Source organism: Chiloscyllium punctatum, unplaced genomic scaffold, assembly GCF_047496795.1.
Source record: "Chiloscyllium punctatum isolate Juve2018m unplaced genomic scaffold, sChiPun1.3 scaffold_1030, whole genome shotgun sequence".
In the NCBI taxonomy this organism is placed as follows: Eukaryota; Metazoa; Chordata; class Chondrichthyes; order Orectolobiformes; family Hemiscylliidae; genus Chiloscyllium; species Chiloscyllium punctatum.
The window spans coordinates 17,429-42,172 of NW_027310764.1; the positions used below are offsets into that span (position 1 = coordinate 17,429).

Genomic DNA, 24,744 nt, shown 5'->3' on the forward strand with positions numbered 1-24,744 from the left:
GTCCCCAAGTGGAAAATGAGATGCTGTTCTTCCCTGGAGCACTGCAGCAAGCCTGAGGCAGGGATGTTGCCCAGGGAACACGGTGGGGTGTTAACGTGACAGGCAACTGGAAGCACAGAGTTGTTTTTACAGACGGAAGGTAGGCATTCCCCAAAGCTGACACCAAGTTTGCATCTCCTTCCCATCACTCACTCAGAATGGAAGAGCTTTCCTGCTACTCAGAGTTGGATGCACAGCTCCTCCTCCCATTGTGCTGGCCTGCCTGCCTGCCTGACATTCGACTGCGTTCGCTGCTCACAATGTGCTCACCTCTGCGTTAGGGAAATGAAGTATAGAATGGTGACTGCTTTGCAGAACACCTACATTCCAATCTTCTTCGAGGAAAGGTGACTGCACCCGAAACATTAAACTTGATTTCTCTCCACACATGATGTGAGACCTGTTGAACTTTTCCAGCAATTTCGATCCGACATAGGTACTGTGCCTAATTGAATTCATGGTGAATATTTCGAGTCCAGTGATCCTTCTTCAGAACACTGTTTTCCCTTCACAGCTGTTGCCAGACCTGCTGGATTTCTCCAGCAATTTCTTTTTGTTCGTTTCAGATCTCCAGAATCTACAGACAATCGTTTTATTTTTGATTAAGTTTATTGTCTAGTCTTTTCAAGTTATGATCTGTACTTGTAATTTCCTGTCCTATTGCACAATTGCTGTTTTTCTCATTGTTTCTGACATGACACTGTGAACTCACTTTCTTTTGTACTATTTTTCTTTTGTACTATCCTCTCTTTCGGGCCACTCAGCCCATCCATGGCCCTCTGTCCTTCACCATTATCCTAAACATTTTACCAAAATGTGAACCTGGCCAATACCTTCTCCTGGGTGAACCAACCCCCAGTGATCACTGTTCATTCACCCACTCATTTGGGAAGGTTGGTCAGCCACACACCCACTGTGGACATTGCTGCTTGGATTTAATAGCTTTGCCTTGTGTTCAATGATCACTCACATTGTCCCTTTCCAGCCCTTGATCGAAGGTACCTCGTTCTTCCAACCTCCTTGCTGAAAACCACCAACATTTAAAGTCCAAGGAGCCTCACTCAATAATGTAGATTTTGCTCATCACCCTATTCAGAAATGTTTTGCCATGCCTCTGCAGCAGGTGGGACTTGAAGCCAGGCCTCTTGGTTCAGAGGTACATAGAACATAGAACAATACAGCACAGAACAGGCCCTTCGGCCCACGATATTGTACCGAACATTTGTCCTAGCTTAAGCACCTATCCATGTACCTATCCAATTGCCGCTTAAAAGTCATCAATGATTCTGACTCTGCCACTCCCACAGGCAGTGCATTCCATGCCTCCACCATTCTCTGGGTAAAGAACCTACCCCTGACATCTCCCCTATACCTTCCACCATTCACCTTAAATTTATGTCCCCTTGTAACACTCTGTTATACCCGGGGAAAATGTTTCTGACTGTCTACTCTATCTATTCCCCTGATCATCTTATAAACCTCTATCAAGTCACCCCTCATCCTTCACCATTCCAATGAGAAAAGGCATAGCACTCTCAACCTATCCTTGTACGACCTATTCTCCATTCCAGGCAACATCTTGGTAAATCTCCTCTGCACCCTCTCCAAAGCTTCCACATCTTTCCTAAAGTGAGGCAACCAGAACTGCACACAGTACTCCAAATATGGCCTGACCAAGGTCCTGTACAGCTGCAACATCACCTCACGACTCTTGAATCCAATCCCTCTGCTAATGAACGCTAATACACCATAGGCCTTCTTACAAGCTCTATCCACCTGAGTGGCAACTTTCAAAGATCTATGAACATAGACCCCAAGATCCCTCTACTCCTCCACCTTACTAAGAACCCTACCATTAACCCTGTATTCTGCATTCTTATTTGTCCTTCTAAAATGGACAACCTCACACTTGACAGGGTTGAACTCCATCTGCCACTCCTCAGCCCAGCTCTCCATCATATTTAAGTCTCTTTGCAGCCGACAACAGCCCTCCTCACTATCCACAACTCCACCAATCTTCGTATCATCTGCTAATTTACTGACCCACCCTTTGACTCCCTCTTCCAAGTCATTAATAAAAATTACAAACAGCAGAGGACCCAGAACTGATCCCTGCGGAACTCCACTTGTAACTGGGCTCCAGGCTGAATATTTACCATCTGCCACCACTCTCTGACTTCGACCGGTTAGCCAGTTTTCTATCCAATTGGCCAAATTTCCCTCTATCCCATGCCTCCTGACTTTCCGCATAAGCCTACCATGGGGAACCTTATCAAATGCCTTACTAAAATCCATGTACACTACATCCACTGCTCTACCCTCATCCACATGCTTGGTTACCTCCTCAAAGAATGCAATAAGACTTGTAAGGCAAGACCTACCCCTCACAAATCCGTGCTGGCTGTCCCTAATCAAGCCGTGTCTTTCCAGATACTCATAAATCCTATCCCTCAGTACCCTTTCCATTACTTTGTCTACCACAGAAGTAAGACTAACTGGCCTGTAATTCCCGGGGTTATCCCTATTCCCTTTTTTGAACAGGGGCACAACATTCGCCACTCTCCAGTCCCCTGGTACTACCCCTGTTGACAGTGAAGATGAAAAGATCATTGCCAACGCTACTGCAATTTCCTCTCTTGCTTCCCACATAATCCTAGGGTATATCCCGTCAGGCCCGGGGGACTTGTCTATCCTCAAGTTGTTCAAAATGCCCAACACATCTTCCTTCCTAACAAGTATCTCTTCTAGCTTACCAGTCCGTTTCACACTCTCCTCTTCAACAATACGGTCCCTCTCATTTGTAAATACTGAAGAAAAGGTCTCATTCAAGACCTCTCCTATCTCTTCTGACTCAATACACAGTCTCCCACTACTGTCCTTGATCGGACCTACCCTCGTTCTCGTCATTCTCATGTTTCTCACATATGCATAAAAGGCCTTGGGGTTATCCTTGATCCTACCCAACAAAGATTTTTCACGTCCTCTCTTAGCTCTCCTAATCCCTTTCTTCAGCTCCCTCCTGGCTATCCTGTATCCCTCCAACACTCTGTCTGAACCTTGTTTCCTCAACCTTATGTAAGCCTCCTTCTTCCTCCTTACAAGACATTCAACCTCCCTTGTCAACCAAGGCTCCCTCACACGGCCATCTCTTTCCTGCCTGACAGGTACATACATATCAAGGACATGTCGTATCTGCTTCTTGAAAAAGTTCCACATTTCAACGACATCCTTCCCTGACAGCCTATGCTCCCAATTTATGCTCCTCAGATCCTGTCTTGCAGCATCGTATTTACCGTTCCCCCAATTGTAAAACCTACCCTGTTGCACGCACCTATCTCTCTCCATAACCAAGGTGAAAGTCACAGAATTGTGGTCACCATCACCACAATGCTCACCCACTAACAAGCCCATCACTTGTCCCGGTTCGTTACCGAGTACCAAATCCAATATGGCCTCCCCTCTGGTCGGACAATCTACATACTGAGTTAGAAAAGCTTCCTGGACACACTGCACAAACACCGCCCTGTCCAATCTATTTGATCTAACGAGCTTCCAATCAATATTTGGGAAGTTGAAATCGCCCATGACTACTACCCTGTGGCTTCTGCACCTTTCCAAAGTCTGTTTCCTAATCTGTTTCTCCACATCTCTGCTGCTATTGGGGGGCCGATAGTAAACACCCAACAAGGTGACTGCACCTTTCCTATTTCTGACTTCAGCCCATACTACCTCCAAAGGCAGATCCCCCTCGAACTTCCTTTCTGCAGCCATTATACCATTTCTAATTAGCAACGCCACATCCCCTCCTTTTTTACCACCCTCCCTAATCTTCCTGAAACATCTGTAACCAGGAACCTCCAACAAGCATTCCTGTCCCTCTTCTATCCACGTTTCCATGATGGCCATAACATCATAGTCCCAGATACGGATCCACGCCTTAAGTTCACCCACCTTATTTCTGATACTCCTTGCGTTGAAGTATACACACTTGAACCCATCTCTGTGTCCGCAAGTATTCCCTGTCAGTGCTACCTTCTCCACAACCTCCCTACATTCTTGGACATCCTGACAAACAGCTAACCTACTTGCTGGACTACAAGTCTGGATCCCATCCCCCTCCAAATTAGTTTAAACCCCCCCGAAGAGTGCTAGCAAACCTACCTCCCAGGATATTGGTGCCCTTCTGGTTCAGGTGCAACCTGTCCTGCTTGTACAGGTCCCACCTTCCCCAGAATGCAGTCCAATTGTCCAAATACCTGAAGACTTCCCTCCTACACCATCCTTGCAGCCATGTGTTCACTGCACTCTCTCCCTATTCCTTGCCTCACTGTCACGTGGCACCGGCAACAACCCAGAGATGACGACTCTGTCCGGCCTAGCTTTTACTGACTGTCTCTCTCTAACACCCAACCATATTACTGACTGTATCTCTCTCACACACAACCATATTACTGACTGTATCTCTCTCACACACAACCATATTACTGACTGTCTCCCTCACACACAAAACCATATTACTGACTGTCTTGCTCTCCCTCACACACGCAACCATATTACTGACTCTATCTCTCTCACACACAACCATATTACTGACTGTCTCTCTCACACAGACACAACCATATTACTGACTGTCTTTCACACACACACCCAACCATATGACTGACTGTGTCTCTCTCACACACACAGCCATACTCCTGATGAAGGGCTTTTGCCCAAAATGTCGAATACGCTGCTCGTTGGATGCTGCCTGAACTGCTGTGCTCTTCCAGCACCACTAATCCAGTATTTGCTTTCCAGCATCTGCAGTCATTGTTTTTACCTCTTATTACTGACTGTCTCTCACACACAACCATATTACTGACTGTCTCTCTCACCAACACACAACCACATTACTGACTGTCTCTCTCACACATAGCCATATTACTGACTGTCTCTCTCACACACAAACCATATTACTGACTGTCTCTCTCTCACCCTCAACCATATTACTGACTGTCTCTATCACACACAACGATATTACTGACTGTCTCTCACACACATAGCCATATTACTGACTGTCTCTCTCACACACAAACCATATTACTGACTGTCTCTCTCTCACCCTCAACCATATTACTGACTGTCTCTATCACACACAACGATATTACTGACTGTCTCTCACACACACACAACCATATTACTGACTCTCTCTCTCTCTCACCCACAACCATATTACTGACTGTCTCTCTCTCACAGAACCGTATTACTGACAGTCTCTCTCACACACACAACCATATTAGTGACTGACTCTCTCACACACACAACCATATTACTCACTGTCTCTCTCTCTCTCACACACACCATATTACTGTGTTTCTCACACACACACACTACCATATTATTGACTGTGTCTCTCACACACACAACCATGTTACTGACTGTCTCTCTCTCACCCACAACCATATTACTGACTGTCTCTCTCTCACAGAACCGTATTACTGACAGTCTCTCTCACACACACAACCATATTAGTGACTGACTCTCTCACACACACAACCATATTACTCACTGTCTCTCTCTCTCTCTCACACACACCATATTACTGTGTTTCTCACACACACACACTACCATATTATTGACTGTGTCTCTCACACACACAACCATGTTACTGACTGTCTCTCTCTCACACACAACCATATTACTGACTCTCTCTCTCTCTCTCTCTCTCTCACACAACCATATTACTGTCTCTCTCTCACACACACACAACCATATTACTGAGTGTCTCTCTCTATCTCTCACACACAACCATATTACTGTCTCTCTCTCACACACATACAACCATATTACTGACTGTCTCTCTCACACACACAACCATATTACTGACTGTCTCTCACACACAACTATATTACTGACAGTCTCTCTCACACACACAACCATATTAGTGACTAACTCTCTCACACACACAACCATATTACTGACTGTCTCTCTCTCTCTCTCACACACACAACCATATTACTGACTGTCTCTCTCACACACAAACCATATTACTGACTGTCTCTCTCTCACCCTCAACCATATTACTGACTGTCTCTCTCTCTCTCACACACACGCAACCATATTACTGACGGTTTCTCTCTCACACACACAACCATATTACTGACTGTCTCTCTCACACACAAACCATATTACTGACTGTCTCTCTCTCACCCTCAACCATATTACTGACTGTCTCTCTCTCTCTCACACACACGCAACCATATTACTGACGGTTTCTCTCTCACACACACAACCATATTACTGACTGTCTCTCTCACACACAAACCATATTACTGACTGTCTCTCTCTCACCCTCAACCATATTACTGACTGTCTCTATCACACACAACGATATTACTGACTGTCTCTCACACACACACAACCATATTACTGACTCTCTCTCTCTCTCACCCACAACCATATTACTGACTGTCTCTCTCTCACAGAACCGTATTACTGACAGTCTCTCTCACACACACAACCATATTAGTGACTGACTCTCTCACACACACAACCATATTACTCACTGTCTCTCTCTCTCTCACACACACCATATTACTGTGTTTCTCACACACACACACTACCATATTATTGACTGTGTCTCTCACACACACAACCATGTTACTGACTGTCTCTCTCTCACACACAACCATATTACTGACTCTCTCTCTCTCTCACACAACCATATTACTGTCTCTCTCTCACACACACACAACCATATTACTGAGTGTCTCTCTCTATCTCTCACACACAACCATATTACTGTCTCTCTCTCACACACATACAACCATATTACTGACTGTCTCTCTCACACACACAACCATATTACTGACTGTCTCTCACACACAACTATATTACTGACAGTCTCTCTCACACACACAACCATATTAGTGACTAACTCTCTCACACACACAACCATATTACTGACTGTCTCTCTCTCTCTCTCACACACACAACCATATTACTGACTGTCTCTCTCACACACAAACCATATTACTGACTGTCTCTCTCTCACCCTCAACCATATTACTGACTGTCTCTCTCTCTCTCACACACACGCAACCATATTACTGACGGTTTCTCTCTCACACACACAACCATATTACTGACTGTCTCTCTCACACACAAACCATATTACTGACTGTCTCTCTCTCACCCTCAACCATATTACTGACTGTCTCTATCACACACAACGATATTACTGACTGTCTCTCACACACACACAACCATATTACTGACTCTCTCTCTCTCTCACCCACAACCATATTACTGACTGTCTCTCTCTCACAGAACCGTATTACTGACAGTCTCTCTCACACACACAACCATATTAGTGACTGACTCTCTCACACACACAACCATATTACTCACTGTCTCTCTCTCTCTCACACACACCATATTACTGTGTTTCTCACACACACACACTACCATATTATTGACTGTGTCTCTCACACACACAACCATGTTACTGACTATCTCTCTCTCACACACAACCATATTACTGACTCTCTCTCTCTCTCTCTCTCTCACACACAACCATATTACTGTCTCTCTCTCACACACACACAACCATATTACTGAGTGTCTCTCTCTATCTCTCACACACAACCATATTACTGTCTCTCTCTCACACACATACAACCATATTACTGACTGTCTCTCTCACACACACAACCATAATACTGACTGTCTCTCACACACAACTGTATTACTGACAGTCTCTCTCACACACACAACCATATTAGTGACTGTCTCTCTCTCTCTCACACACACAACCATATTACTGTCTCTCTCACACACAACTATATTCCTGACTGTCTCTAACACACACACAACCATATTACCGACTGTCTCTCTCATACACAGACACAACCATATTACTGACTCTATCTCTCTCTCACACACACAACATATTAGTGACTGTGTCTCTCACACACATAACCATATTACTGACTGTCTCTCTCTCACACGCAACCATATTACTGACTGTCTCTCTCTCTCACACACACAACCATATTACTGTCTCTCTCTCTCTCTCACACACACACAACCATATCACTGACTGTTTTTCTCTCTCTCTCACACAACCACATTACTGACTGTCTCTCACACACAACCATATTACTGACCGTCTCTCTCTCTCACACAACTACATTACTGACTGTCTCTCACACACAACTATATTAGTGACTGTCTCTCTCACACGCACAAACCATATTCCTGACTGTTTCTCTCTCACACACACACAATTACATTACTGACTGTCTCTCTCACACACACAACCATATTACTGATTGTCTGTCTCTCTCACACACACAACCATATTACTGACTGTCTCTCTCTCTCACACACACAACCATATTACTGACTGTCTCTCTCTCTCTCACACACAACCATATTACTGACTCTCTCTCTCTCTCACACACAACCATATTACTGTCTCTCTCTCACACACAACCATATTACTGTCTCTCTCTCTCACACACACAACCATATTACTGTCTCTCTCTCTCACACACACAACCATATTACTGACTGTCTCTCTCACACACACAACCATATTACTGACTGTCTCTCTCACACACAACTATATTACTGACTGTCTCTCTCACACACACAACCATATTACTGACTGTCTCTCTCTCTCTCTCTCTCTCTCTCTCTCTCTCTCACACACACACACAACCATATTACTGACTGTCTCTCTCTCACACAAACAAAACTGTATTACTGACGGCCTCTCTCTCACACATAGAACTGTATTACTGACTGTCTCTCTCTTACACACAACCATATTACTGACTATCTCTCTCTCACACACACACAACTATATTACTGACCGTCTCTCTCTCTCACATAGAACTGTATTACTGACTGTCTCTCTCTTACACACAACCATATTACTGACTGTCTCTCTCTCTCTCTCACACACACAACTATATTACTGACCGTCTCTCTCACACACAACCATATTACTGACTGTCTGTCTCTCACACTCAACCATATTACTGACTGTCTCTCTCACACACAACCATATTACTGACTGTCTCTCTCTCACACACACAACTATATTACTGACTGTCTCTCTCTCTCTCACATAGAACTGTATTACTGACTGTCTCTCTCTTACACACAACTATATTACTGACTGTCTCTCTCTTACAGATCCATATTACTGACAGTCTCTCTCACACACACAACCATATTACTGACAGTCTCTCTCTCTCACACACAACCATATTACCTACTGTCTCTCTCTCACACACAACCATATTACTGACTGTCTCTCACACACAACTATATTACTGACTGTCTCTCTCTCACAGAACCGTATTACTGTCAGTCTCTCTCACACACACAACCATATTACTGACTGTCTCTCTCTCTCTCACACACAACTATATAACTGACTGTCTCTCTCTCTCTCACACACAATATTACTGACTGTCTCTCTCTCTTACACACAACCATATTCCTGACTGTGTCTCTCTTACAGAAGCATATTACTGACAGTCTCTCTCATGCATACAACCATATTACTGACTGTCTCTCACACACACACACAACCATATTACTGACTGTCTCTCACACACAACTATATTATTGACTGTCTCTCTCTCTCACACACAACCATATTACTGTCAGTATCTCTCACACACACAACCATATTACTGTCTCTCTCTCTCACACACACAACCATATTACTGACTGTCTCTTTCTCACACACGCAGCCATATTACTGACTGTCTCTCACACACAACTATATTACTGACTGTCTCTCTCTCTCACACAACCATATTCCTGACTGTCTCTCACACACAGGACCATATCACTGACAATCTCTCTCACACACACACAACAATATTACTATCTGTCTCTCACACATAACCATATTACTGACTGTCTCTCTCTCTCACACACAACGACATTACTGACTCTCTCTCATACACACAACCATATTACTGACTGTTTCTCACACATATCCATATTACTGTCTCTCATAACATGTTACTGACTCTCCCTCATGCAACCTTATCACTATCTCTTTCAAATGCACAACCATACTATCGACTGTCTGTTTGTCTGTCACACAACCATATTACTGTGGTTTGTGGGAAATGTGTATGTGTCATGGGTGTGTGTGCGTGAGATGTGTGAGTAGGTGAGGGTGTGTGTGTGTGAGATGTGTGAGTGGGTGGGGGTGTGTGTGTGTGTGTGATGTGAGAGTGGGTGGGGGTGTGTGTGCGTGAGATGTGAGAGTGGGTGGGGGTGTGTGTGCGTGAGATGTGTGAGTGGGTGGGGGTGTGTGTGCGTGAGATGTGTGAGTGGGTGGTGGTGTGTGTGCGTGAGATGTGTGAGTGGGTGGGGGTGTGTGTGCATGAGATGTGTGAGTGGGTGGTGGTGTGTGTGCGTGAGATGTGTGAGTGGGTGGTGGTGTGTGTGCGTGAGATGTGTGAGTAGGTGGGGGTGTGTGTGCGTGAGATGTGAGAGTGGGTGGGGGTGTGTGTGTGTGAGATGTGTGAGTGGGTGGGGGGGTGTGTGTGTGAGATGTGTGAGTGGGTGGGTTGTATGTGTGTGAGATGTGTGAGTGGGTGGGGGTGTGTGTGCGTGAGATGTGTGAGTGGGTGAGGGTGTGTGTGTGTGAGATGTGTGAGTGGGTGGGGGTGTGTGTGTGTGAGTTGTATGAGTGGGTGGGTTGTATGTGTTTGAGATGTGTGAGTTGGTGAGGGTGTGTGTGCGTGAGATGTGTGAGTGGGTGAGGGTGTGTGTGTGTGAGTTGTGTGAGTGGGTGGGGGTGTGTGTGTGTGAGTTGTATGAGTGGGTGGGGCTGTTGTATGTGTGTGTTTGATGTGTGAGTGGGTGGGGCGGGTGTGTGTATGATGTGTGTGAGTGGGTAGGGCGGGTGTGTGTGTGATGTGTGTGAGTGGGTGGGGCGGGTGTGTGTGTGATGTGTGTGAGTGGATAGGGGTGTGTGTGCATGAGGTATGAGTGGGTGGGAGTGTGTGTGATGTGCGAGTGGGTGGGTCGAGTGTGTGTGCGTGAGGTGGGTGAGGGTGTGTGTGCGTGAGATGTGTGAGTGGGTGGGGCTGTTGTATGTGTGTGTTTGATGTGTGAGTGGGTGGGGCGGGTGTGTGTATGATGTGTGTGAGTGGGTAGGGCGGGTGTGTGTGTGATGGGTGTGAGTGGATAGGGGTGTTTGTGCATGAGGTATGAGTGGGTGGGAGTGTGTGTGATGTGTGAGTGGGTGGGGCGTGTGTGTGTGTGATGTGTGAGTGGGTGTGCGGGTGTATGTGGGAGTGATGTGTGAGTGGGTGAGGCGGCTGTGTGTGTGATGTGTGAGTAGGTGGGGCGTGTGTGTGTGTGATGAGTGAGTGGGTGGGGTGTGTGTGTGATAATGGACAATAGACAATAGATGCAGGAGTAGGCCATTCTGCCCTTCGAGCCTGCACCGCCATTCAATATGATCATGGCTGATCATTCCTAATTAGTATCCTGTTCCAGCCTTATCTCCATACCCCTTGACTCCACTATCTTTAAGAGCTCTATCCAATTCTTTCTTAAAAGAATCCAGAGACTGGGCCTCCACTGCCCTCTGGGGCAGAGCATTCCACACAGCCACCACTCTCTGTGTGAAGTAGTTTCTCCTCATCTCTGTCCCAAATGGTCTACCCCGTATTTTTAAGTTGTGTCCTCTGGTTCGGCACTCCCCCATCAACGGAAATATGTTCCCTCCTGCCAGAGTGTCCAGTCCTTTCATAAGCCTATACGTTTCAATCAGATCCCCTCTCAGTCTTCTAAACTCAAGGGTATACAAGCCCAGTCGCTTCAGTCTTTCCGTGTAAGGCAATCCTGCCATTCCAGGAATTGACCTCGTGAACCTACGCTGCACTCCCTCAATAGCCAGAATGTCTTTCCTCAAATTTGGAGACCAGAACTGTACACAGTACTCCAGGTGTGGTCTCACCAGGGCCCTGTACAGCTGCAGAAGCACCTCTTTGCTTCTATACTCAATCCCTCTTGTTATGAAGGCCAGCATGCTATTAGCCTTCTTCACGACCTGCTGTACCTGCATGCTTGCCTTCATTGACTGGTGGACAAGAACACCCAGATCTCTCTGAACAGCCCCTTTACCTAATTTGATACCATTGAGGTAGTAATCTGCCTTCCTGTTCTTGCCACCAAAGTGGATAACCAGACATTTATCCACATTAAACTGCATCTGCCATGCATCTGCCCACTCACCTAACTTGTCCAGGTCACCCTGTAATCCCCTAACATCCTCATCACATTTCACCCTACCACCTAGCTTTGTGTCATCAGCAAATTTGCTAATGTTATTGCTGATACCATCTTCTATATCATTTACATATATTGTAAAAAGCTGCGGTCCCAGCACGGATCCCTGCGGTACCCCACTGGTCACTGCCTGCCATTTCGAAATGGAGCCGTTAATCACTACCCTTTGTTTCCTGTTAGCCAACCAATTCTCTATCCAATCTAGTACTTTGCCCCCAATCCCGTGCGCCCTAATTTTACTCACTAACCTCTTGTGTGGGACTTTATCAAAAGCTTTCTGAAAGTCCAGGTACACTACATCCACTGGATCTCCCTCGTCCATCTTCCGAGTTACATCCTCAAAAAATTCAAGAAGATTAGTCAAGCATGATTTCCCCTTCATAAATCCATGCTGACTCTGTCCTATCCTGTTACTGTTATCCAGATGTGCCGTAATTTCATCCTTTATAATAGACTCCAGCATCTTTCCCACCACTGAGGTCAGACTAACTGGTCTATAATTTCCTGCTTTCTCCCGCCCACCCTTCTTAAAAAGTGGCACAACATTAGCCGCCCTCCAATCCTCAGGAACCAACCCCGATTCTATTGAACTCTGGAAAATAATCACCAGCGCATCCACGATTTCCCGAGCCACCTCCTTCAGTACCCTGGGATGCAGGCCATCAGGTCCCGGAGACTTATCAACCTTCAGACCTAACAGTCTCTCCAACACCAAATCCTGTGTGTGGGTGGGGCGGTGTGTGATGTGTGAGTGGGTGGGGTGGGTGGGTGTGTGATGTGTGAGTGGGTGGGGTGGGTGGGTGTGTGATGTGTGAGTGGATGGGGTGGGTGGGTGTGTGATGTGTGAGTGGGTGGGGTGGGTGGGTGTGTGAGTGGGTGGGGTGGGTGTGATGTGTGAGTGGGTGGGGTGGGTGTGATGTGTGAGTGGGTGGGGTGGGGGTGTGATGTGTGAGTGGGTGGGGTGGGTGTGTGATGTGTGAGTGGGTGGGGCGTGTGTGTGTGTGATGTGTGAGTGGGTGTGCCGGTGTATGTGGGAGTGATGTGTGAGTGGGTGGGGCGGGTGTGTGTGTGTGATGTGTGAGTGGGTGAGGCGGCTGTGTGTGTGATGTGTGAGTAGGTGGGGCGGGTATGTGCGTGTGAGTGATGTGTGAGTGGGTGGGGCGGGTGTGTGTGTGATGTGTGAGTGGGTGGGGCGGGTGTGTGTGTGATGTGTGAGTGGGTGGGGCGGGTGTGTGTGTGTGAGTGATGTGTGAGTGGGTGGGGCGGCTGTGTGTGTGATGTGTGAGTAGGTGGGGTGGGTATGTGCGTGTGAGTGGGTGGGGCGGGTGTGTGTGATGTGTGAGTGGGTGGGGCGGGTGTGTGTGTGATGTGTGAGTGGGTGGGGCGGGTGTGTGTGTGATGTGTGAGTAGGTGGGGCGGGTGTGTGTGTGAGTGATGTGTGAGTGGGTGGGGCGGGTGTGTGTGTGATGTGTGAGTGGGTGGGGCGGGTGTGTGTGTGATGTGTGAGTGGGTGGGGCGGGTGTGTCTGTGATGTGTGAGTGGGTGGGGCGGGTGTGTGTGTGATGTGTGAGTGGGTGGTGCGGGTGTGTGTGTGATGTGTGAGTGGGTGGTGCGGGTGTGTGTGTGTGATGTGTGAGTGGGTGGGGCGGGTGTGTGTGTGATGTGTGAGTGGGTGGTGCGGGTGTGTGTGTGTGATGTGTGAGTGGGTGGGGCGTGTGTGTGTGTGTGATGTGTGAGTGGGTGGGGCGTGTGTGTGTGTGTGATGTGTGAGTGGGTGGGGCGTGTGTGTGTGTGTGATGTGTGAGTGGGTGGGGCGGGTGTGTGTGTGATGTGTGAGTGGGTGGTGCGGGTGTGTGTGTGTGATGTGTGAGTGGGTGGGGCGTGTGTGTGTGTGTGATGTGTGAGTGGGTGGGGCGGGTGTATGTGTGTGATGTGTGAGTGGGTGGGGCGGGTGTATGTGTGTGATGTGTGAGTGGGTGGGGCAGGTGTGTGATGTGTGAGTGGGTGGGGCGGGTGTATGTGTGTGATGTGTGAGTGGGTGGGGCGGGTGTATGTGTGTGATGTGTGAGTGGGTGGGGCGGGTGTATGTGTATGTGATGTGAGTGTGGGTGGGGTGGGTATATGTGTGTGTGTGATGTGAGTGCGTGCGATGATTGGAAATGTGTGTGTGATGTGTGTGTGATGTGTGAGTGGGTGGGGCAGGTGAGTGTGTGTGAGTGTTTGTGTGTGGTGGGTATGTGGGTGTGGTGTGTGGATGTGGGTGTGTGTGTGTGTGAGTGTTTGTGTGTGTGTGAGTGTTTGTGTGTGGGTGTGGTGTGTGTGTGTGTGTGTGTGTGAGTCCAGCTGAGGGAGAGATGTGTTTGTATAACTCTATCTTGCTGGGTCCATTTTCCAGATCGAAACTGGCTATCATTCCTCAGGATCCATTCCTCTTCAGCGGAACAGTGCGGGAGAACCTGGATCCCCTGAGCCACCACACAGACAGGGAGCTGCAGTCTGTTTTGGAACAGTGTCACCTCCTGGATGTCATTGAAAGGATGGGTGAGGCCTGGCATGCTCCCACTCGCTGTGCGTTGTCACTTGATCACTGTTTGCTTGGCTCTGTCACTGATTGCTGCGCTGTTTGTCTCTGCACATCAGGTGGATTGGATGCTGAGCTTGGGGACAGAGGGAAGAATTTATCGATTGGACAGAGACAGCTGATCTGCCTTGCGAGGGCACTTCTCACCAAAGCCAAGGTACTTCTCCAGGCAATAGCAATCATTTCTACCTTCTGGCTTCTGCTCTCTCATGGACGTGTAAGTGCAGAATCTTGGTTCGCCCTTGAATGTATATGTCACTGCTGTCATTGCCTGATCAAGTCAGCCCAAGGACAACATTACAGCTCAGGATACTGTATGCTGGCATTTTGGGGCTACAGTAGTTAATGTTATTCCATACATCCCCTTACAGACAGGAGGATCACTCGGGAGAAGGTAGGACCACTCCAGGATAAAGGAGGGAACCAGAGGATGTGGGTGAGATCCTAAATGAATACTTTGTATCAATATTCACCCAGAAGAAGGATATGGAGGATGGTGAGATTTGTGTGGACCATGCTAACGTACTTGGGCATTTTGAGGTCACGAAAGATAATGGTGTTGGGTTTCTTGAAGAGCGTTAAGGTGGATAATTCTGCAGGGACTGATGCTATCTACTCCGGGTTAGTGAGAGGTGAGAGAGGAGGTTGCTGAGGCCTTGACCAAGATCTTCATATCCTCATGAGCCACTGAGCAGGTCCCAGAAGATTGACGAGTAGCTACTGTTGTTGGTCTGTTCAACAAGGGACATGGGGAGTATCCAGGTAACTATAGACCAGTGAGTCTCCCATCAATGGTTGGGATGCTATCAGATAGAATTCCTAGGGATAGGATTTGGAAAAGCATGGCCTAATTAGGGACAGTCAGCGTGGCTTTGTGCGGGGCAGGTTATGTCTTACAAACTTGTTTGAATTTTTCAAGGAGGTGATGAAGGTGAGCAATGAAGGTACAGCAGTGGATGTTGTCTGCACAGAGTCTAGTGAGGCTTTCGACGAGGTACCTCGCGGTAGGCTTATTCAGAAGACTAGGATGCATGGAATCCATGGTGACTTGGCTGTGTGGATTCACAATTGCCTTTCTCATAGAAGGCAGAGGGTAGTGGTGGAAGGGTGTTTTTCAGGCTGGAGGTCTGTGAGTCGTGGTGTTCTGCAGGGATCTGTACTGGGACCTCTGCTGTTTTGTGATGTATATAAATGACTTGAATGATGGGTGGGTTAGTAAGTTTGCAGACAGTACAAAGATCTGTGGAATCGAGGATAGTGTAGAAGATTGTCAAAGGATACAGCGGGATATAAATCCGTTGCAGATTTGGGTGGAGAAATGGCGGAAAGACTTTAATCTGGGTGAGTGTGAGGTGCTGCAGTTTTGAAGATCAGATGTTAAGGAAAAGTATAGAGTTAATGGCAGGACCCTGAACAGCATTGATGTGCAGAGGGACCTTGGCGTTCGAGTCCACAGCTCCCTGAAAGTGGTCACACAAGTCGATAGGGTAGTAAAGAAGGTGCATGGTGTGTTTGTCTTTATTGGTCAGTGAATTGAGTACAAGACTCAGAATCAAGAGTGATGCTGGAAAAGCACGGCAGGTCAGGCAGCATTTGAGGAGCAGGAAAATCGACATTTCAGGCGAAAACCCTTCATCAGGAATGACTTGACTCTGATCTCCAGCATCTGCAGTCCTCATTTTCACCGACAAGAGTCAGGATGTCATGGTGCAGCTTCATAAGACTTTGGTTCGGCCATACTTAGTGTATTGTGTTCAATCCCAGTCGCCACATTTACAGGAAGGACATGGAGGCTTTGGAGAGGGTGCAGAAGAGATTAATCAGGATGCTGCCTGAATTAGTGAGTATGAACCATAAGCAGAATCCAGAAAAACTTGGATTGTTTTCGATAGAGCAATGGAGGCTGAGGGGAGATTTGATAGAAGTCTATAAAATCAAGATGCATGGTTAGGGTTGATGTTCAGAACCTTTTTCCCAGAGTTCAGATGTCTAAAACTAGGGGCCATGCATTTAAGGTGGGAGGGGGAGAGTTCAAAGGAGATGCGAGCGACAAGTTATTTATACAGTGTGGTAGAAGTCTGGAATGTGCTGCCAGCGATGGTGGTGGAGGCAGGTATGACAGGGATGTTTAAGAGACTTTTAGAGAAGTACATGAATATGCAAGGAATGGAGGGATATGGGCCAAGAGCAGACAGAAAGGATTGGTTTAATTTGGTGTGATTTTTGGCACAGCATTGTTCTTCTGCTGTTCAGTTCCATGTTGTGTGTCATTGGACTGTGATGGTGTTGAGAGGTAGTGCTCCAAGTCAGAATGTCACCAGGTTGCCAAGGGTTAGTGCCATTGGATGACTCCTGTTATCATCCAGAGATGAATCAAATCAGCCATCTGTATTCAGAACACAGGCAAAGGAAGCCTTCAAACACCCTCCACATTGACCCCTATGGTTCCGAACCAAACGTTTTGAATAACAAGTACCACACTTTGTGAATAACTGAAACCAGACACCAGAATTGTTGTGTAAACAAAAGATATAATAATTTATTGATAAAATAGTAGCTCTATCAGAGCAAAGTTAAACCTCAAGATAATCCAATTCATACCTATAATTAAACACATCAATATTGATTCTAGCCCCCAGACTCACACAAACTCAGATAGACAAGCAGACACAGTTAAGGGATGAATCAAAAGAAAAATAAATAACTGAGATGTAACTGGGCAGTTCACTGAAACAGACTCCACCCTCGGTCCCCTCACAGGCATGTGGAATTGTATCTTGCATGGTTTCTGAAGAAGCCGATGCATGCAACTAGCTTCCAGCAGGCCCTGAGGAATATTCACTTTAAACTTAAAACTGCAGCTTTATTCCCTGAACTTCCCATACGCTGACAATGGGAGAGCAACCAGGGAATAATCAAACCTCCATCCTGTAGCTTTCACAGACACAATCCTTCTGACTCAAACACAGTCCATAAATCACTTCTATCTCTGGCTTCTCCATACCAGACTGGCTGTTTCCCCATGAGGTCCCCGTTACCTGCTTGAGCATAATGCCTCTCTGGAGCTGAAACATTTATAGAGCACTTTGAATAAGAACCAACCTCAACCTGCAACTAACTTCCCTGACTGTTCTCAAAAACAAAATGGTACTTTGTCATGAGAGGAAGCCATTACTGACAGTCCATCAGTCACTCACCTTCAGCTCACAGCTCCAAACCATATCGAATGCAAAATAAAAACAAGGACAAATCTGCAAGTGTTCTCCCACCCATCCACAGCATTGAGAATGAACGACATCACATGGAACCCTGGTGCACTGCACAGTTAGTGCCATCTGACTGATCTGTTCTGCCCGTTATGCCTGCTCTGTTACTTTGGAAGATCTTTGCTGATCTGAATATAAACCCAAATCCCTTCCCCTGTCCCGTTCAGTAACCTTTCACTCAACTTTGCTTGACAAGAATCCATCCACCTCTGCTTTAAAAACATTCATCGATTCCGTTTCCTTTTCAGGAAGACATTTCCAAAGACTCTGACCCCTCTGAGAGAAAGAAATTCCCCTCATCTCTGTTTTCACTGGGTGACCAGTGATTTTTCAACATTGACCCCTAGTTTGTGATTCTCCCATTAAAGGAAACATTCTCTCCCCACATCTCCTGTGTCCAGCTCCTTCAGCGGTTTATACGTTTCAATCAAATTGCCTCTTACTCTTTGAGACTGCAGCAGATCCCTTCCCAGTGGTCTGACTTCACCAGCATACCTACAGTTGGTTCATTATTCCAAACTCCCACATCTTAACCAGGAGGCAGGGTTATAACATGGGACTCCAAGTTACAGAGACTTAGTGCATGAGACAGAACAACCACAGATTGCCAAGAGGAATTGCCACAAAGCTGAATCCCATCATGGTACTGAGACTAAATACTGTGCGATTGAAGCCTACTATGAAGCCAGGCTGACCATATCAGGCTGTCTTGTCCCAGTATAACCAACATCAGCAGCCAGCACTCAGTTTGTCACAGGCACCAGAGGGCAGGACGAGGGGAGTCCTGCTGGCTCTCACAGCAGCAGTGTTCCCACTGGCAGACTTCAAATATTTGCAATGATTTGGATCTGGTTTCCAAAGGGTCCAAAGGTATTGAACCATGATAGAGTCTGAGAAAAGAAACCAAAGCAGATGGACTAGCTAGATTCAGGTCTTCTTGAGAAATGACACCACCACGCACACAGCTGTAAACATCTCCTTAGTAACAGCTGAGGATGGGACTAAAATTGGGAAAACATGCACCCAAACTAGCCAGGCATCAGCATACTCCTGGAACCATCCCTTCCAGGCAATCTTCCTGACAGCAGCCATTATATCATTGGGTCTGTCCTGTAGCAGTAACAGCATAAACCCAGCAGCACAGAAGGTCACAGTCCAGAGGGAACTCTCCAGGGAATCCCCACATTCACTCTGCACCCCATCAAGTTTTGTGGCATCAGGCAATCCACAGGTCAGGAAAATGTCTGTAACACACACTGACTGTGGCATCAGGCAGTTCATGGGTCTGGAAGACGCCTGTAACACGGACTGACTGTGGCATCAGGCAATCCACGGAAAAGGAAAACGCCTGTAACATGGACTGACTGTGGCATCAGGCAATCCACGGGTCAGGAAAACGCCTGTAACACAGACTGACTGTGGCATCAGGCAGTTCATGGGTCTGGAAGACGCCTGTAACACGGACTGACTGTGGCATCAGGCAATCCACGGGTCAGGAAAATGCCGGTAACACAGACTGACTGTGGCATCAGGCAGTTCATGGGTCTGGAAGACGCCTGTAACACGGACTGACTGTGGCATCAGGCAATCCACGGGTCAGGAAAACGCCGGTAACACAGACTGACTGTGGCATCAGGCAATCCACGGGTCAGGAAAACGCCTGTAACACAGACTGACTGTGGCATCAGGCAATCCACGGGTCAGGAAAACGCCTGTAACACAGACTGACTGTGGCATCAGGCAATCCACGGGTCAGGAAAACGCCTGTAACCACAGACTGACTGTGGCATCAGGCAATCCATGGATAAGGAAAATGCCTGTAACATGGACTGACTGTGGCATCAGGCAATCCACGGTCCAGGAAAACACCTATCTGTTGCCCCCGAGTGTTTGGTAAAACACAATGGACCAAGCTGGCTGTTTCCAAAAGATTCTCGAGCCGGCTCAACTTGATCAGCTCCATTCAACTTTGGCAGCTCTGTGCATAACATTGAACACAGTGTCCTCATGTAGACAAATCTCCATCTTCACAGAAAGGCTACTCTCCAAGAAGTGCTGGGGTATAGCCATTGTAACTCAATATAACAGATTTGGAACAGATCTGGCAATTTAGAACTGGTCAATGATGAGGTACTATGGATGGTCAGAAGCAGCAGGATTGTATTTACTCATAATCTGCAACCTCTTGGCCTGGCATATACTGTACTGTACACTACCATTGCCAACAAGGCAGGGTACTCAATGAAGAGGGCAGGACCACCTGGCATACCTGGTCAGGGATAGCGGAAGGAACTTGTGTGTGGAGTGGGGGTTGATAGGGGAAGCCCTAAATGAGTTTTTTGCTTCAGTTTTCACTGAAGCAAAGGAAAGGGACCTTGTTGTGAATGTGAACTTTGAGGAGCTGGGATACAGGCTTGACCAGATCAAGATTGAGGAAGTTGATGTGCTGGAAATTTCGGTAAACATGAAGATTGATAAGTTCCCAGGGCCAGACCAGATTTATCCCAGGCTGCTCCCGGAAGCGAGAAAGGAGCATGCTGGAGAACATATTTGCTTCCTCATTCTCCACAGGAGTCGTACCAGAGGATTGGAAGGAGGCGAATGTTGTTCCTCTTTTCAAGAAGGGGAATAGGGAAGTCGCTGGCAATTACAGACCAATCAGTCTTCCGTCTGTGGTTAGCAAAGTTTTGGAAAGAATTCTGAGGGATAGGATTTATGACGATTTGGCAAAGCATAGTGTGATTAAAGGTAATCAGCATGGCTTTGTGAGGAGCAGGTTATGCCTCACTAATCCTATAGAGTTCTTTGAGGAGGTGTCAAGACAAGTTGGTGAAGGGTGAGTGGTGGATGTGGTGTATATGGACTTCAGCAAGACATTTAATAAGGTTCCCCATGGTAGGCTCATTCATAAAGTCAGGAAGTATGGGATACAGGGAGATTTGGCTATCTGGATTCAGAATTGGTTGGCTGACAGAAGGCAGAGAGTGGTTGTAGATGGAAAGTATTCTGCCTGGAGGACAGTGGTGAGTGGGGTCCCGCAGGGCTCTGTTCTTGGGCCTCTGCTCTTTGTAGTTTTTATAAATGACTTTGATGAGGGGGTTGAGGGGTGGGTTAGTAAATTTGCAGATGACACAAAGGTTGGAGGTGTTGTCGATAGTATAGAGGGCTATTGCAGGCTGCAGCGCGACATTGACAGGATGCAGAGCTGGGCTGAGAAATGGCAGATGGAGTTCAACCTGGATAAATGTGAAGTGATGCATTTTGGAAGGTCAAACTCGAATACTGAGTATAGGATTAAAGACAGGATTCTTGGCAGTGTGGAGGAACAGAGGGATCTGAATGTTCAAGTGTGTAGCTCTCTCGAAGTTGCCACCCAAGTGGATAGGGTTGTTAAGAAAGCATATGGCTTTCATTAACAGTGGGAACAAGTTTAAGAGCTGCGAGGTTTTGCTGCAGCTCTGCAAGTCCCTGGTGAGGCCACACTTGGAATATTGTGTCCAGTTCTGGTCGCCCTTCTATAGGAAAGATACGAGGCTTGTGGAGAGAAGGAGGAAGAGAGGAGACCTGATCGAGGTATACAGGGTAATGAGAGGAATGGATAGAGTCAATAGCCAGAGACTTTTCCCCAGGGCAGGATTGACTGGTATAAGGGGTCATCGTTTGAAGATATTAAGAGGAAGGTATAAAGGAGACGTCAGAGGTAGGTTTTTTACACAGAGAGATGTGAATGTATGGAATGCGTTACCAGCGATGGTGGTGGAAGCAGAGTCATTGGGGACATTTAAGTGACTGCTGGACTTGCACATGGAGAGCAGTGAGTTGAGAGATGTGTAGGTTAGGTTATTTTATTTTAGGTTAGGATTAATCCTTGGCCCAACATAATGGGCCGAATGGCCTGTTCTGTGCCGTACCTTTAGAACATAGAACATAGAACAGTACAGCACAGAACAGGCCCTTCAGCCCATGATGTTGTGCTGACCATTGATCCTCATGTATGCACCCTCAAATTTCTGTGACCATATGCATGTCCAGCAGTCTCTTAAATGTCCCCAATGACCTTGCTTCCACAACTGCTGCTGGAAACGCATTCCATGCTCTCCCAACTCTCTGTGTAAAGAACCCACCTCTGACATCCCCTCTATACTTTCCACCAAACAGCTTAAAACTATGACCCCTCGTGTTAGCCATTTCTGCTCTGGGAAATAGTCTCTGGCTATCGACTCTATCTATGCCTCTCATTATCTTGTACACCTCAATTAGGTCCCCTCTCCTCCTCCTTTTCTCCAATTAAAAAAGTCCGAGCTCAGTCAACCTCTCTTCATAAGATAAGCCCTCCAGTCCAGGAAGCATCCTGGTAAACCTCCTCTGAACCCTCTCCAAAGCATCCACATCTTTCCTATAATAGGGCGACCAGAACTGGACGCAGAATTCCAAGTGCGGTCTAACCAAAGTTTTATAGAGTTGCAACAGGATCTCACAACTCTTAAACTCAATCCCCCTGTTAATGAAAGCCATAACACCATATGCTTTCTTAACAACCCTGTCCACTTGGGTGGCCGTTTTAAGGGATCTATGTACCTGCACACCAAGATCCCTCTGTTCCTCCACACTGACAAGAATCCTATCCTTAATCCTGTACTCAGCTTTCAAATTCGACCTTCCAAAATGCATCACCTCGCATTTATCCAGGTTAAACTCCATCTGCCACCTCTCAGCCCATCTCTGCATCCTGTCAATGTCCCGCTGCAGCCTATAACAGCCCTCTATACTGTCAACGACACCTCCAACCTTTGTGTCATCTGCAAACTTGCTGACCCATCCTTCAATCCTCTCATCCATGTCATTAATAAAAATTACAAACAGTAGAGGCCCAAGGACAGAGCCCTGTGGAACACCACTCACCACAGTCTTCCACTTCCTTCTACTACCACTCGCTGTCTTCTGTTGGCCAGCCAATTCTGTATCCAGACAGCTAAGTTCCCCTGTATCCCATTCCTCCTGATCTTCTGAATGAGCCTACCATGGGGAACCTTATCAAATGTCCATATACACCACATCCACAGCTCGACCCTCATCAACTTTTCTAGTCACATCCTCAAATAACTCGATAAGGTTCGTGAGGCATGACCTGCCCCTCACAAAGCCGTGTTGACTGCATTTAATCAAGCCATGCTCTTCCAGATGGTCATAAATCCTATCCCTCAGAATCCTTTCCAACACCATTCAGACGACAGACTGACTGGTCTGTAATTGCTGGGGATTTCCCTATTTCCCTATTTCCTTTCTTGAAGAGAGGAATTACATTTGCCTCTTTCCAGTCCTCAGGTACGACTCCAGTGGAGAGCGAGGATGCAAAGATCATCGCAAGTGGCGAAGCAATTGCATTTCTTGTTTCCCAAAGCAGCCGAGGACAAAGCTGGTCCGGGTCTGGCGACTTGTCAATCTTAATGTTTGACAAAATTTTCAGCACATCAGCTTCCTCTATCACTATCCATTCCAGCATGCACACCTGCTCTTCAAAGGTTTCATTCACTACAAAGTTCATTTCTTTCATAAAGACAGAAGCAAAAAACACATTTAAGGCTTCCCCTCCCTCCTCAGACTCCACTCCCAAGTTCCCAATGCTATCCCTGATCGGCCCTTCTCTTCCTTTGACCATTCTCTTATTCCTCACATAAGTGTAAAATGCCTTTGTGTTCTCCCTAATCCGTTCTGCCAAGCCTTTCTCGTGCCCCCTCCTGGCTCTCCTCCGACCATTTTTAAGCTCCTTCCTTGCTTGCCTGTAATCCTGTAGAGCTGAGCTTGACCCTAGCTTCCTCCACTTTATGTAAGCTACCTTCTTCCTTTTGATGAGAAGCTCCACCGCTCTCGTCATCCAAGGTTCCTTTATCTTACCCCTTCTTGCCTGTCTCAGAGGGACATATTTATTCATCACTCACAACAACTGTTCCTTAAACAGTCTCCACATGTCTATAGTGCCTTTACCATGGAACAATTGCTCCCAGTCCATGCTTCCTAACTCATGTCTAATCGCGTCATAGCTTCCTCTTCCCTAATTAAACATCCTCCCATTTTGCCTAATTCTCTCCTTCTCCATAGCTATGTAGAATGTGAGGCAGTTGTGGTCACTATCACCAAAATGCTCACCCACCACAAGATCTAATACGTGCCCCGGCTCGTTTCTGAGCACCAAGTCTAGAATGGCCTCTCCCCTCGTCAGCCTGTCAATGTTCTGAGTTTGGAAACCCTCCTGAACACACCTTACAAAACAGCTCCATTCAAATCTTCTGCTCGAAGGAGGTTCCAATCAATATTGGGAAAGTTAAAGTCACCCATTACAACAACCCTACTATGTCCACACTTTTCCAAAATCTGCCGACCTATGCTTTCTTCAATCTCCCTGCTGCTATTGGGGGGCCTGTAGTAAACCCCTAACGAGGTGACTGCTCCCTTGCTGTTCCTAATTTCCACCCATACTGACTCAGTAGGCAGATCTTCCTCGACAATGGAAGCTTCTGTAGCTGTGATACCCTCTCTGATTAA

General features: G+C 46.8%; 1 protein-coding gene across 1 annotated transcript in view; it reads left to right on the top strand.

The window, feature by feature from the left end:
- LOC140474497 (ATP-binding cassette sub-family C member 10-like) overlaps nt 1-24,744 on the top strand; it is a gene marked incomplete at its 5' end in the record, with an annotated part of 35,336 nt that overhangs the window by 7,291 nt on the left and 3,301 nt on the right. Inside the window, 2 exons of the mRNA XM_072567705.1 lie at nt 14,750-14,895; nt 14,995-15,092. Coding sequence (XP_072423806.1) covers nt 14,750-14,895; nt 14,995-15,092 — 244 coding nt within the window. The remainder of the gene's footprint in view (nt 1-14,749; nt 14,896-14,994; nt 15,093-24,744) is intronic.